Source organism: Pinus tabuliformis, chromosome Q, assembly GCF_031772625.1.
Source record: "Pinus tabuliformis cultivar Carrire ecotype Pingquan chromosome Q, CPIR1, whole genome shotgun sequence".
Lineage (NCBI taxonomy): Eukaryota > Viridiplantae > Streptophyta > Pinopsida > Pinales > Pinaceae > Pinus > Pinus tabuliformis.
The window spans coordinates 930,629,360-930,645,706 of record NC_142296.1 but is presented as its reverse complement, the minus strand read 5'-3'; the positions used below and the strand labels follow the sequence as shown (position 1 = coordinate 930,645,706).

Below are 16,347 nucleotides of genomic sequence, written 5' to 3'. Positions count from 1 at the left end.
ATAATGAGTATGTCATATGAATGATGTATCAAAATGAATGATGAGGATGGATCAATGTATGTCATTATTTAATTCAATTATGAATTTAAATTTTATGTGTGGATCAAATTTCAATTTTCATTGTATTGGTATCCATATTACTATTAGTCTATTTAATATTTATGCTTTCATTATTGAACAATGAATATGAACTTGAATTCTCTCTCTCTCCCTCTCTCTCTATATATATACACACACACCCCGACATCCCCCCACACCCGCTAGATTTCCCTAAAATTTGAGGGTACTCTCACACGTCCCCCCTGTGCGTTTCCTCGCACTCGCGTCTCCCCCAGTGAAACATGAATCTCCAATCACTCGCGATTAATCGCGAGTCAAACTCTGCTCTTCCCTCAAACAATCCGATTCAACTCTGGGTGAGTCAAACTCGCATTTACCGAGTTTGACTCGTGGTCAACATAATTTTGACTTGCAACTCACTGATTAATTGTGATTTAAGCGAGGCAATTTTCAGCCCTCAACTCAGCGAGCAAGGGTTTTAACTTTTAGGGATCCCGCATTTTTAGTTGCATGGTTTAGTTAGGTTAAAAATTAAACGTCGGTCCATAACTCTCTTCTCACTGCTCAGGCCCACAACTCATACACTGAGAAGGTAATAGAGGCATGGTTTCAGTTTCAGTTTACGCTGCGTAATATAGTCGTAGTGTGCAATGTGCTCCAGTGTTAGCTTCAACACGTGCTCTGTCAGATATTTCAATACCAAATCATTATCGTATCATTTCAGCAACAATCAAGAGATTTTAGTTACTGCTTTTTAACTGATTAGTATGCAATATTTTATACACTTTTAGAGGCAGATGCTTCTGGTTCTATGTAGTCATTGGTTAGGAGTCAGGACTCAGTGCTTTGGATCATGTTTGGACTCATAACATATATGAGATATTTATTCATTCATGATATTTTGGACATCTATTGATATTCTGCATTGTTTGGAGTCTTGGACATGACTTTATTGAATATCAATGAAAAATGATTTTTTTTAATTTGATATATGTGTATATCTTTAATTATTGAATTCACCGATTTTTTCCTGATCCGATTAAAACTCTTCGCTCTTTTGCCTCGCCGATTTATTGCCGATTCCGAGTCTGGTAACATTGGTCTCCCCGCACCAGTGTCTTGGTGGAACATTGGAAATGAGTCGAAATAATGGCTGTTCAGGCTGAAATGTGATGGAAACATCTTGAAATGTATAAGGACACATTTGCAAAGCAGGAAACAACTCACAAAATGCTTCGGCCATTTCCAGTGCATTCAAACCCAGAAACCTGGGGCCGGGTTCCCGTAACTTAGATTCTTGATTTCTTCTGTAACACAACGTTTAATTCCTACTCAAAGATTAAGAGTGTGTGCAATTGAACTTCAGAAATAAACATGTGTTGTTTCTTTCTTCTAGGCTTTAAATCAACATCATTTTTTGGTGAAAATTCCCACTTTGATTTTGTAACTCTGAAGTACAAGTACATGAAGTTCCTACGGTTGCCAGTATTGAAACATATTTTGTTGCCGTCTGTTACTACATCATCTCTCAATTCTCAAATTCAGTAAACTGTAAAACCTGACATGGTGAATTAAAGAAGACACTAAATGAATTAAATGATATAAGATATGAACATGGTGCATCTGGGGGTTAAAAGGGCCTTCCAAATATGGAATAGCATGCACAATTCAACCAATAAATATGAGCTTTCAAACCCTGTAATGCTCTAAAACAAAATAAATAGGAGGAACAGATCCAAAATCTGTTGCGGTTACCTTTTTCATTGTAGGGCTATACCTCAGGTTGAATTTGTGGTTGAAATGGAGATAACAGTTTTACTTCGTCATAGGGGGGATTTTCTTTTTTCATTAACTAAGGGTTGATAATGGTTGAAATGGGCCTTGAATTTTTCCAACACTCAATAGGGGCTTTGAAGGCCTTATTTTTCAAAGTATTTACTGCTGATGTGAGGGCCTTTGAAAGCTTGACCAGAAGTATTTACTCATTGAAGGTCTTGCAAAGCCTTATAGTAATAGAGTTACCCCCTAGTGGTGCAACCCCCCACCCCACACCATCCACTACTCCTGCCCCCCCTTGCTTTCCAAATCACTGAGGAAGGCATTGTGTAAGGAATTTTTGGGTCTACTTTGCTTGGTTAACTAAGGGTTTCTAAGGAGATATATGGAGTGTTAGCCGAACATAAAGTATTGCCTCTCATGCAATGTTCAAAGGATTGGATAGAAACAATCTGATTTGGGGCTTTTCATAAGTAACTCCTTCATTTTGATTGCAGCCATCGAGACTCCTGTTCCATCCATCTCCTTAGAAACACTTGGCTAACGAAGCGAATAAATCAACCCCCTTAGAAAAAACCTAAGTTGCAGGAAATGGGGAAACGGCTATGAGTTTCCGAAACGGGCACAGGTACGAAACGTGACCCCCCAAAATTTTGGAAACGGGGAAACACAATATATATATATATATATATATATATATATATATATATATATTAGGACATTTAAGAAATATGTGCAATCATAAAGCATATATGTTACATTCTAATTTATTACATTATGATTAAATTGTCAATTGTCAATGCATAAACTGTAAGTCTCTAAATTTACATCACATTTACTCATGAATGATCACATAATGAAAATAGCAATATCCAAAATCAGCCACGAGAAATTTAGAATTTTTTGTCTCGTGCTTGATTGGGAGTCTCCTCCTACATAGTCGAACGACCTTAGTGCTCTTGATTAAATACAAGTTCCATACCCTAGTATCCTACGTGCTCTTGATTATTGGGAGTCTCCCCTACACAGAGGGCTTGGTTCTCTTGATTAAATACAAGTTCCATGCCCTAGTACATGACAAAATCCAATGGAAACATTGCAATCCCCCCAATCTTGAAATCCTGAAAAACAGATAAGTCTGTTGGATTTTGAGTGAGATCTAAATTTCTACTTTCTCCATATGAAATCAATGAGGGCGAAACCACTCTCAAACGTCCTAAGTCATTTCATGGTAATGTTAAAAATTTAAGTAAAATGATGAAAATGAAAAATAAAGGAGAATGTCACTTTTACTTTAAGAATTTAGCATTACCATGAACTACATATCAACACTAGGGCCATAGGCTTGAACATTAGGCTACCCCTCTCAAGAAAATCCTCTTTTTTGTAACTTGAGAGGCATCCAAAAGATATTTTAGTTGCCCAATAAAAAATTAGAAGCGAAAAAATAAAAAAAATACAAGAAAAGTCAAATTAGAAGAGGAAACTCCGTCGTACGGCCTGGAAATGTGTTCACGGCCTTACTAGCCATGCTTTCTCCTCGAGAAACGGGCTAGTATGGCCAGAAACGCGTTTTGTAGGCCATACAGTACGAGTTTCCTCGTTTCTGTTTCGTTTTTGGCTAGAAACGGACCCTTCTCCAATGTTTCCTGCAACTTAGGAAAAAACAAATGAAAGGTAATTGGACGTTAGGAATGAGTTAGTGGGTTAGCATTAAGACATACCTAATAAGGCCTTTCAAGGCTCTTTTGAAGATTTCAACCTTGATGGGATGAAATCTGAATTTTGAATGGGGTATGAAATTGTACTTCCTCCATATGAAGTCCGATGCGGTAGCAACCACTATCAAACATCCTGAAACAATGAATTGTAATGTTAAAAATTTAAGTAAAAGTTGACATTCTCCTTTATCTTTATCTTTTCTACTTTATCGGCATTCTCCTTTTCCTTACCTTTTCAATCCTTTTACTTTAATAAATATTATTACCATTGATTACCAAGGTCACAAACTCCTGAAAGCTCTATCCTCTCTTTTTGTTCTTAGAGGGTTGTTGGAAAAAAATGTGGTTTGGGAGACTGGGGGTGGGTGTTGGGGAGGAATGGGGCAGGGGAGAGCCTAGATGGCCCCTTTTGGGGGAACGCGTGTCCCCTTCTGGGGAAACTTTCCCTGACTTTCCCCAAAAGGGGGATGTGGGGAAACATTTCCCTAGAATCCCCAAGCACCCTTGGAGCATGGGAAACATGGGGGGGGCGCCCCATTCTTGGGCGATGTGTCCCATTGGAACAATGGCTTAATGATTGATTGATTGGTGGTTCATATATATTTTTAAGTGCCTTTTGATGGCCAATACTCAGTTTTTGGGCTTTTCTTGCTCTTGTCATAAATGTGCGTGCAGCCTTTCTCAGTAATTTGTATTTGTGAAAGCTATAGCTGTTTAGAGTCTGTAGGGTCTGACAGGAAGGTACATACAAGTTTGCATTTAGGGAAGCAACTCTCCACTGGCAATATCAGTTCTAAATGTATTTATATCGAACCTTTAGACATTATAGTTCCATTTGTGCTCCTAGATCTTCTGGAAGTATAGAAAGAAAACAGAAAGCAATCAATTATTTTTCAAGTACTTCCACTCACAGATAGAGATCATATGGGCATGGAGTAGAAGTGATCTTGGTGAATTGCCATTTTAAAACTCTAAATATTCAAATTCCAGTCTTGGAGGCTTATAGCCATGCTAATTTTGTATATGGGTAATCTGATGGTACGAGAGGCTGACTTTTTTCATGCTTGTGCAGTTATATTGAACCATTGCCGAAAGACTCAAGCACAAAATTTGAATTTGAGAATATGATGATTGGACAAGCAATACCTTCAGGTTTTATCCCAGCAATTGAGAAGGGGTTCAAAGAAGCAAGCAACTCGTATGTTTCTGTGTCTTATTTATTTTGTTGGAGAACAAGGAAGATCCTGTGGCCAAACTATTTCATTTCTCAAACTCTTTTATTATTTCAGCTTAAGTTGGACAAGGTAATGATATGTTACTTGTGCTTGCTAGCATTACATTGTCTTAACTCCTCTTTAAAATGTACAGAGGTTCACTGATTGGTCATCCAGTTGAGCAAATAAGGGTGGTCTTGACAGATGGGGCAGCACACTCAGTAGATTCTAGTGAGCTTGCTTTCAAGCTTGCTGCTATATATGCATTCAGACAGGTAAAGTTCTATGACTAATAGTTTGAATGTCTCTCTTTAAATGAATTAATAGAGTTGTTTTAAATAAACTTTATTTGGAGTTCCAAACAATTTGTTGTTTTGATTGAGTTCATTGAATGTACAATTTTATATGGTGAGACATGCTTAGAACTCTTGCAGTTCATTTTCACATGCTGATCCCCTTTTATGGTGAGATTATTTTGTGGTTAGCCTTCTAGGGTGATTCTACATAAAACTTATATTGAGTTGTTGCGTTTTAGTAATCTTTTTTTAGTTTTAATTAAGCAGTTTTCTTTATTTATTTTTTAAACAGTGTTATACAAAAGCAAGGCCAGTGATATTGGAACCCATAATGCTGCTAGAACTTAAAGCACCTACAGAATTTCAAGGTCCAATTTCTGGCGACATCAATAGGTGATTTCCTCTTTGATCACAGTTCTTTATTATACAGAAGACTATCTTTGATTACATCTATAGGAAAGCTTTTCATACTCCGTGTCTCTGCATTTAAGTGTGTTTGTCTAGCTTTATTTTATCTTCAGAAATATCCAGCTCAAAATTGTCACCAAGTTCAAACCTGTTTCTTTGATGTTATTTTGTAATTAGTGATCTGAAATGGTTCACTACATATTTGTCATCTGTTTTGGTATTCTTTGTGTGGGAAATTGGAGTTATGGATTTGTAGGGCCTGTTAGCACTCAAAAGTGTCCGATTCCTAATATTGACTCTGAAGATTTAATGCCTGAAATTGGAATAGTTAAATGATAACTAGGGAAGGTACCAATGTCATTGTTACCCATCCAGATACATGGGTAACCCTAGGAGAAATTTTTTCCCTTGTGTTGCAGCTTGCCAGCCAACAGCCCTGCTATGATCCACAGATAGCCAGCCTCAGATAAATATCATCCATTCTGGTTAGTGTACTCATTGATCCAGGTTACTCATCCATTGAATGTGGGTCATCTATTGTGAGGCACTTTAACCATTTTAGCATCTAAGTGCTTTCATTTAATGTTTAAGGCATTGTAGATCACAGGTGGAAATTGGATTATTGACTGCTATTGGCTGTGTACTTGTTACCTTACTTCACCTTGGTAGTTATCATGTGTCCCTAGTTTAGTGTGACTTCCTTAGGGTCTTTTCTTTCACTGTCTAGGATGGGCACAAACAGGAGGTTCTGATGATGGCAGCACTCCATGTTATTCATACCTAACACTTGTCATCATGTCCCAATGTCCCTTATCCCCCACTTTTGATTGGTTGTTGTTAGTAGCTTGTACTGGTTCCCTGTTGGTCTTGTCTTGTGAGAAGAAGGGGTTGAATATACCCGAGGTTGATGCAGTTGTAAGAAAAAAAAGCACAAGCCAAATGTCAAAATGTAAAGGAATGGAAAGGGATGTAAAAGCAAGCAAAAGGCAATTATAGCTTGAGCTCTACCCTCTCTTGTATAGCCACTTCTCGTGAAGAGTATCCATGCATATCACAACTGTAATATTCTAGGGTAATTTTTGCCCTAGAATTTCTCCTGTAGTGGTTAATTTATTTTTTCGAATATAGTTGCTTAAATTAATGACATTATTGGTTCATGCAATAATGCAAGCAATATTAGGTCACTTCAACAACTTAGTAGCAGTATAGTAACTTTGATAGCGTTCCAAACGATATAGCAGTGCAGTTAACTAGCAATGCGCAATTTAGAGTTCCAAATGATATAGTTCGTGCCAAAAAGGTTACATCCGAAATAACAAAGCCAAACAATATTATAGATCCATGTTATAATAATCCGGACTAATTAAAAAGAAAAGTCAACTCATTCCAATCAGAAAACTGTTCAACGCATGAACTGAAAAATTAAAACCACGCTTTATTCCTGCCTTCGTAATTGTAATGTTCGGGCTGCTCAAAAGCTATATTGCAGAGTATTCAGAAATTTGTAGTAGCGTGACTTCTCAATTTTCAAACCCTCTACTCATCATGTCCAAATGCTTTGAGATGGCGTAATCATGACATGATTGGAATACACATTAGATCGAGAGAGTGGATTCATTCATCCATTAGATGATGCAATGTCTCATTACATAGTAGGATAAAGGATTATATTATGTAATTCCCAAATACCTAACTATTTTTTTTTTTTTTTCAATGTGGTTCACGGGCACTGAGTGGCCGCTACGTCCACGTAGAGAAGCGGGGCAGTTCCACCCGAAGGGATCTGCCGGTCGGCCATATCAGGCCTAACCCCGAGGGCGTGGAGGAGATTTGACCCCGTGACCTCCCAACCGGGAAAGTGCTTAGCAACGGGAACTCGACCATTTGAGCTATCCCTCGGGGCTCCCAAATACCTAACTATTAACCACTGCATTAATTACCAGATTAAAATGCCCCATTGTTACATTACTTTATTAGTGCTCGACTTTTTTTCAAGCCTTCTAAGTCCTAATTTGTCTTTTTAAATATGATCATTATCTATAAGACCCTCCCATAGTGGTCATTTTACATGCTTGTTCAAAATACATAAAGACAAAAGCTTTTGGACAAGCAAGATGTGTGCAGTCTACAAGATAAGATTTTCAAAATAGTGTGATTTGAATTGAATAACATCTGGCAATGTTGATGAAGTAAGATTTATGTCACCATCCTTTTCTCTAACCATTGGCTCACTAGTCGGATGAGAACTAATGTTGGCAAAATAGCCAACCTTTCCACCATTGACATAAAACTTGGCTTGTTTATTGAACTCAACTCCACCACTTCTTGGCAGTTCAAGACTAAGTCATCTAGTTCGGCAATTTTAAATGTTGAAATTCTGAATTTGTTGAACTTTAAACATAGGTCACATTTTTTCCCCAAAGAAAAACAACCGTAATTTTTAATAACGAAAATAAAAATTACATTCTATAGACACACAATGTGCATATGCAATCTTGAGCCAAAAATGTCCGATACAAAAATCATTATACAGGGCATGCAGGCCCATTGAAAAACCCCATGAAAAGTCACCACAAGAAGCCCAACAAATGGAAACCATTACATTTGATAAATCTGTCAACAAACCTAACAAACGATGGGCCGATAAGAAAACTAGTCGGAAGCCTCGAATGAAGCATGGCTTCAAAGAAAAAATGAGCGGGAACACCAAACGAAATATCGACGAACCCCATCGCTTGCTTTAGAGGGAAGTCACCTGAAGAAACAAAAAAGAAATAGGGAGGCTATGTCCAAAGGAAGACGACGATAGCCAAAACTCGACAGGGTTAGAGATGAGCTGCCGAGATGAGGAACCCACATCACGAGCCTAGAAAAAGAGCCCCCGATGATAGGAGAAAGAGGCCTTAGGGCCCAAGGGAAGGAGCCGACACTGCTCTTAGATGGAAGGCAGGGCAACCATGCAGGACTAGAGCAAAATGGGAATGAAGACGACATGGAGCAAGACCCCATGTCCACTTGAGAAACAACATCCACACTGTTATTGATGAGTTGCAAAAACAAAGACGCCCATCGGATAAGATGCATAGACAACGACTCCATAAAAAATTAGTGAAGCATGGACCAGGGGGCGAAGGCGGCTAGGGTTCTAGCCTCCCCACCGCCCGCTCCATGCAAAATAACCACCTGTGAAAGAGGGAGAAACAAAATAGTAGTAGAGGAGGAAGTAAATCTCAAAGTAAACTTGAGATGGAGGCCCTCTTGTCTGCAATCCGCTGCTAGGCATTCCACTCACGCTCCTTCTTCTTCCCTAAACACAGGTCAAATAAAATTGTTGAGGTTTGGTTAATTTCAAGATGAATTTGAAGTAAAAGTTTAATTCCAATAAAATTGTAATGAAATTCACCTTCATTTGTTGAAGTTCGTTGACATTCAGTTGAAGTTTGTTTTGTAAGGGTTAAAATATTCGAAAAACATAACATTCTTCCTCTGACTGGATGTCACATAGCACTCCGAGTCTGTACCATTCTCTAAGTGACAAGCAACAAATGCAACCGTCCCCTTTCTTCATAGATTCAATTCTGAGGCTACATGTTCAGTGGGTTAGTGATTGACAATGATAGTGGGATACACTGCCATTTGGAACATGCTGCACTTGTGTAAAATTAAATATGTAATCCACTAATCCTTATTACATTTATGTGGTATCAAGGGAAAAGTCTCAAATGCATGTTCACTGTGAGATATATCTTCAGATGGGACACTACATGCACTGGTGGTCAATAATATCATGTGGAGGGAAATTGGTCCACTGACTGCTGTCCAACCACACCATCCAATGGGGTTTTAGAACTATTATTAAACTTTATTGGAAGCTGACTCTATTTTGACTCTGTTTTTATATTTACAATTATTTGTTGGATAGCCTTTAGCCCCTTTCCCTGAATTTTCCCTCCTGTTAAATATTAATAAAATTAGCAAATTACATTAGAAGTCAGCTTTGTTTATATTCATTGATATTTTCTCAATAACCAGATGTTTGTTTCTTGAATTTGGCCATGTATTGAAATATTTATAAATTTATTTTAATGTTGGTATGCTATTTTCATTTTTACATAGGAGTATAATTACCTAATTGAATTATATATATATATATATATATATATATATATATATAGATATATATATAGTTTTAAATTTTATAGTTACTCCCCTTGACGAAATATCTTCCTCTATCTTCTTGCAACATGCATTTCTTTCTTTTACTACTCTCGCCCTAAGCACTATGCCTCTCATGGCTTGCCATAGTGGATTCCACCTGTCATATGCATTACTGAAATAATTTACCTTTGTGACAAAGACAACGAGTCCTCCTTGAAATTTTTCCATGACTCTGCTACTCCATTGAACACAAAGTTGACTAATCTACCCACAATACTGATTTTTGCTCAAACTACTTCTTCACATTGCAATCTGTTCCATATCAAACTGCCAAAGGATAGATCTTAAAATTTGCAACAATATGTACTTATACTCCTCCTCTTCAACATTCATAGGATAGGGAGTCTCCAAGATGGATTGTTCAGAACAATGTATGCACCAACTCTGCACCTGGGTCATCGTGAAACTTGACATCTTGCTTTGTACCTGCAGATTCATCATGATGTTGCGACTTTACAAATCCTGAGAGCATGAATGCTGAGAGTTTTTCATTCACCAGATCTTCTCACTTTTTTTTTCTTCTCCAAACATTCTTGTACCTGATATTAGAGTTCTCCTTCCTAGAAGATTCCCACATGTATTTGTAATCATGAGCTATATGTCCATAATTATGGCATTTGAAGCATTCGACATGATACATGAATGATGGAGCAACTGACATATACTTTCTGCTGACAAAACCATTTTTGATATTTGTTTTGTGTTCCTATAAGCTTACTTGTAGGGCCTTGATAATCATCCCTGTCATAAGTTCCGCAGTCCCCAACCTTATGCCCAAAGTTAGTACACAAAAAAGAATAACCATTAAACATACTAGGGTACTTGGATGAGTTGTCTTGTCTTGAATATCTTCTGAAGACATTCTTTTTTGAAGGAGGTACAACCCATTGTTGATCCTTGTCCTTGATTACTTAAACATTACTTCTTGGAGCAACAACATTTTCAAGCTTCGTCGGTGCTTCACTTTGATTTGGCCTTTGAAGGATTTTGCTATCAGGCTTATCTTCAATCTTGCTTTGGGGGCTTGGAGCTTGTGTCTTCATTGCATGGAGCTTCATCTGCTTCTTTTGCCTTCATCTTCAAGCGAGTAATTTCTTGATCCTCCTAATTAATGACATGATACTTCCTTTTGACATCTTGCAATTGATCTTTTTGCTTTCCTTAAGCCTGATTATTTCATATAGAGCTGCATCATGTTGCTTTTGCTTTTGACTAACTTTTTCCTCGAACTTCTGAACAAATTCCTCTAATTGACTTGTCAAAATTTTCTCTTTCTTTTCTGCTTCCTACACTTGAAGTCTTAAGAGAGCATCTTCTTCTTTGAGTATATGCTTTTTCTTCTCTGTTTTTCTAAGATCATGAAGACACTCAACAATTCTCTTTCCATGTCGACTATTACTTCTTCTTCATCTACTTTATCCAAATCACAATCATCATCATCATTTTCATCTTGACCTGCATGCCTTTTTGAGTAGAGATTTCAAAGCTTTTTGGTTGATGAGCATTGATCCACTTTGGCTTTCACAAAATCTGGTAGAGCACTAAGAATGGCATTCATTTCTTTTTTATTGTACCTTCTAGATTCGTTTGTGGATGTGTTTCTAGAAACAACAGAGTGTGATACATCATATCCATGAGCTTTCAAATAGCCTTCCATTCTGTATTCCTATATTTCATATTTGGTTTCATCGAACTCAGGAGCTGGACCAACTTGATTCTCTTCATTAGCTATAATAGATTTTTGAGACAACTGTAATACCAAAGACTTCCTTTGATCATTTGGATGCATGCTTCCTTAACTTTCCCATTTGTGCTTTTTTAAGATCAACCTTCTAGCTATTGAGATGCAATTGAAGGAACAAACTCTGATACTAATTGTTGGAAATATTGAGAGGGGGTGAATCAATATTTCACTTCAATTAGTTAATTTTTAATCTTCACACATTAAATAACATTAGCATTAGATTAAAACATAAACCAGTAACACCATTCAACAATGCACAACATCAAAGAGAGTACATGGGATTTTTAGGTGGAAATCCTTTCGGGAGAAAAACCACTGAATGGTTTTAATATAGGTCTTTAAATACTACATCAACATGAAGCTCTATCTATTTATTAAAAAAACATTTTAAATAATGAAAATTCACAATTTTATTAAAAATTATAAAATTTAAAAACAAAGAAATGCAATACTTAGATTGCGCTTTTGTTGATTGAGATTAGTTTGGAATAGTTGTGATCTTCTCTATGATCAAGTCTTTTAATTTGACATGTTGTACTTCCAAAATATAGTAATTATATTGTGCTCTTAAGTGAGTCAATAACTCAAGTGCATTGAATCTATTTATATTAAAAAAACATTTTAAACAACAAAAATTCACAATCTTACCAAAAATTATATGGTAGAATTTCAAAACCAAAAAAGCAAAAGAATGTAATAGTTAGGTTGCTCCTTTGTCAATTGAGTTTAGGTTGGAATAGTTGTGATCCCCCTCATTCAAGGTCAAGTCTGTTAATTTGACATGTTGTACCTGTAGAATAGAGTAACTATATTGTGCTCTTAGGCAAGTCTATACATACTATGGGCTAAGAATGTAATAGTTAGATTGCTCCTTTGTCAATTGAGTTTAGTTTGGAATAGTTGTGATCCTCCCCATTCAAGGTCAAGTCTCTTAATTTGACATGTTGTACCTCTCGAATACAGTAACTATATTGCGCACTTAAGCAAGTCTATACATACTATGGACTAGTCAAGTACAACTATATTGTGCTCTTAAGTGAGTAGTTTTACATGTTGTACTTCTGAAATAGAGTAACTAAATATTGTGCTCTTTAAGCGCTAAAAATAACTAGCTTGCCAATGGGCATTAAATGAGTGGGGGTTGTATATGCCCAACATGGGAATACAATCCCCACTCATTTAATGCCCATTGGCACGCTGTATATTTGTTGCCCTCTTTAAGTGAGTCTATACTATGCACTAGTCAAGTACAATTATATTGTGCTCTAAGTGAGTTATTTGAAAATACTACATCAACATGAAGCTCCAATTGAAAGGATGCTTTAACACCATAGTTTACTAGCTCCAACTGGAAGGATGCTCCAACGCTTTGGTTTTATCAGCTTCGACTAAAAGGATGCTCCAACACCCTGCATAGGTTCCAACTTGCCCTAATACCACCCTGCCGCCATGAAGTGCTCTCGGGCTCCAACTTGAAGGATACCCCAATCTCTGCCTCGCACCATCCCGCCACCCTAAAGATAGAAGATAAAAGGAATATGGTAGATCATGTTAGTTATATTGCTCAGCCATTGCATGTGATCATTGTAATACATCAATAGTACTCTCTGATCAACATGCACATCAAGTTGTTAAACCATAGTAGCACTGTGCCTACATCTATCTCTCACTAACTCTGAGTTTAGTCATACAACTCACTGTTAAACTTCATCAATACAAACATTGCATCAATAAAAACCCTCTATAGCAAACGAACACTAGCAACAACTTAATGATACTATGAAATACAAGCATTTGCTCAACAAAAAATCAAGCCAAATACAAGCCCTAGTTCTTTCCAACACTTCCAAACCCTAGTAGCAACCTCGCTCTGTCCTATAGCAACAAGATCAACTTTGGTCACGTTGATCAACCTATGCTTTTGTCCAATAGACACTTACTGGTACACACTATGATGACACTGCCACAATATTGTCAACATGCAAACTTTGTAACCACTGTCATGCTTATCAAACCAAATTTCTGTAATCATTTCAACAAGGTCCATCTCTAAGCTCTGATCTCAATGCTTCTTCCAATTTTCAATTGGGATCTATATTGGCTTTGGAAAATTAACATAACCAAAGTAAACCGTATTGTACATTAAGTGCTCTACAAAGAGCTCTTTCTAGGTGCTGAGCACTATTAATTGCTAATTATGCAACAAAATGATCTTAGTGAGTTGAAAATAAAATTTTGATCTTATCGCAATAGGGGGGGTGGTAGCTTGAACTTGTAACCAAACATATACAATGTACATTATGTTGAGAAAACTAGGCAAACTTGAATAGGGTTTTTATTAATGATATATTTTTAACTTGACACTTTCTTGTGATATTATCATTATTATTATCATGTTTTGTTCATCATCAAGATAAATGCCAAACAAGAAGATCACAATGCAAACAATAGAGACACCAGAGATAGGCTCCAAGCCAGGGAAAAACCCCCCAATAGGGGAAAGCCTAGAGAACTTCTCTTCTTATAGAATCAATTCAAGGAGACTTCCAAGACCATAGACCATAGACAACTCACCAAGATCAGGCTAGCCACCCAAGACAATGAACTGCATCTTCAAACAAGATTGCTACTCCTTACTGCACAACTTCAAACTTGCGGAAACCCTAGCTTTCCACAAAATTTTGGCTGCCATGAGAGGGAGGAGTAGACCAAAACCAAACTAAGAGAGAGGGATACTTCGCTGCCTTCTTCCCAGAATTTCACACTTCCCATCTTACCTCAGGTTTGTCTTAATATGTTTGATGCTCAAGTGTGTGTTATGGAGGTCGAACCCTCTTCTTTTTATAGTATTTCTGATGGGTGCAAGGGCCTCTTCAAGGCCGACTTCAAGGGCTAGATGACCTGATCATTGATGGTTTCTAGACTTTTCTTTTACATGAAATATTTTTTTTTTTCTTGATACTTGAGCCCCCAAAGGGTATTTACATCATGACTTTGACTTGACTCAACATAAAAATTCCTAGAGCACACAATGGATGTGTTGGACACATTTTGTCAAAGTTCCAAGGAAGCAGTTGTGCCAATTTTTTTCAAAGATCAAGATTATCAGCACCAACTTTTTGAGTCCTTATAAACCCATTATGCAAATTTGTAATGTAAATGATGCTAGTAAGACTGTGTATTTATGTAAAAACCTAGGTAAGCCTATTATTTTGGCGACGAATTTCATCCTAGGAGGTTTTCGTTTCACTAATTATCTGTGTTTCTAAACACAGATGATTAACAAAGTTTTTTTCTCTAGCCTCACCCCAAAGCTAGAGTGGAATTTATCGTTAAAGTCTTAGGTGAGTCCCAGTGTTCTAGTCGAGTCTTTTGTAAAAGTGATTTGGGAATAATTTAAGCTAATTGGCTAAATTATTTTATTACAAGTCTCTTGGTCTACTAGATTATATTGTGTCGCAGAATTGGATAAGTTATTTGAGGGTCTATAACAAATAGGTATTCCCCCTTTTGAAGGTTGAATTATTGTAGAATCTTATGTAAAAAATATTTCAGTGCATGGTCCCTCGTACTTAGACACCATGGATAAAATATTTGAGGGTGGAAAAATAATTAATCCCCCCCAGTGTCAATTAATTAATTTATCTGGCAAAAAAAATTAAATCCTAAACCAGAAAATTAATTAATTAGATTAAAAAACTAAAATGTTAGAGAAATTAAATTCTCCAAGTAGAAAACTTCGTGGGTCTTAAAGAAGTCAAATTTTGGAGGTCCCCCACCAAAGTAATATTGGAAATTTCAAGAAAAATTTGACTTTTGGACCTTGGTGGTTAAGTCAAAGTCAAAATTTTGAGGAAATTAGCTCAAAATAACTAGTTTTGCTCTAATAAAAAATGGTTTTAATTAATTATTTCGACGACAAAGATTATAAGATCATCAAAGATTTATAGACGACTGAGATTATTTTGACTGGGATCAAGCTACCTAGCTGTTATTTTCTACTTGGACAAATTTCTCTATAAATAGAAGGCTTTTTTCTTCTATTTTCAGAAGGATCTTGAGCTTTGCTTTGATGTAACTTTGTAAAAGCTGGTGTAAAGCCACTGTCTCGCTGGAAATGTTTTGATCATCATAATAAAAGACTTTGGGGTGCAGTTCATGGTGTCTTTGTCTCGCTGATTTGTGGTATGTGTTGGGCATGAACATACCTATATTGTGCTTCAAATATTAATTGAATCGTTATTTCATTTGTAGATGATAGGAACATTTTATTGGTAAGTTTTGGGCTTATCTTAGGTCATCTGATTCATTGTATGTTCTAATGGTTTTTTTTTTGAGAAAATATATAGAGTTTGTAGGTTCCCCAATCCTTGGGCTCCATGTTCTCAAACTGTGGGCACAGACCAACTATGTTTGGATTCTGAATATTTTATGTGATTTTCTAACTTCACTAAGGTTGTGGTTTGACATTTATCTTTCGAAATACATCTAGCCATTGTCAAGATCTACAAAAATTCTATTTTTCAAAAAATTTCTCAAGCATTGTATATTTGTATATAATTTGTAAATTATTTTTGTAAGATAATTTTTTGTAAATAAAATTTTCTAACCCTTGTTTTGCAGCAATTGGGGTTTGGGTTTTTATTTTATTTTTGTATATATTGGGTTTTTTGGGAAAATTTCTTTTTATTTGTACAGGTGAAATCTCTCAAGGGATCAAAGAAAGGAGTAAACTTTTGAAGTTTCCAACCCTTAAAAACCCTAGACGTCTAAGGTTTTTGAGCCCATTTTTGCAGGTTGCTTATTTTCAAATTGGGGAAGAAACCCATTTTTTGAAGGCCCTAGCCCTTACCCAACCGAAGATGCTAGTGTTTGGGACCTATTTTGCAAGTATTAAGAAGGCCATAAGC

General features: G+C 36.6%; 1 protein-coding gene across 1 annotated transcript in view; it reads left to right on the top strand.

Moving 5' to 3' along the window:
• LOC149222517 (elongation factor G, mitochondrial-like) overlaps window positions 1–16,347 on the top strand; it is a 303,311-nt gene that overhangs the window by 177,476 nt on the left and 109,488 nt on the right. The window contains exons 15-17 of the mRNA XM_089385480.1: window positions 4,630–4,755; window positions 4,926–5,046; window positions 5,360–5,460. Coding sequence (XP_089241606.1) covers window positions 4,630–4,755; window positions 4,926–5,046; window positions 5,360–5,460 — 348 coding nt within the window. The remainder of the gene's footprint in view (window positions 1–4,629; window positions 4,756–4,925; window positions 5,047–5,359; window positions 5,461–16,347) is intronic.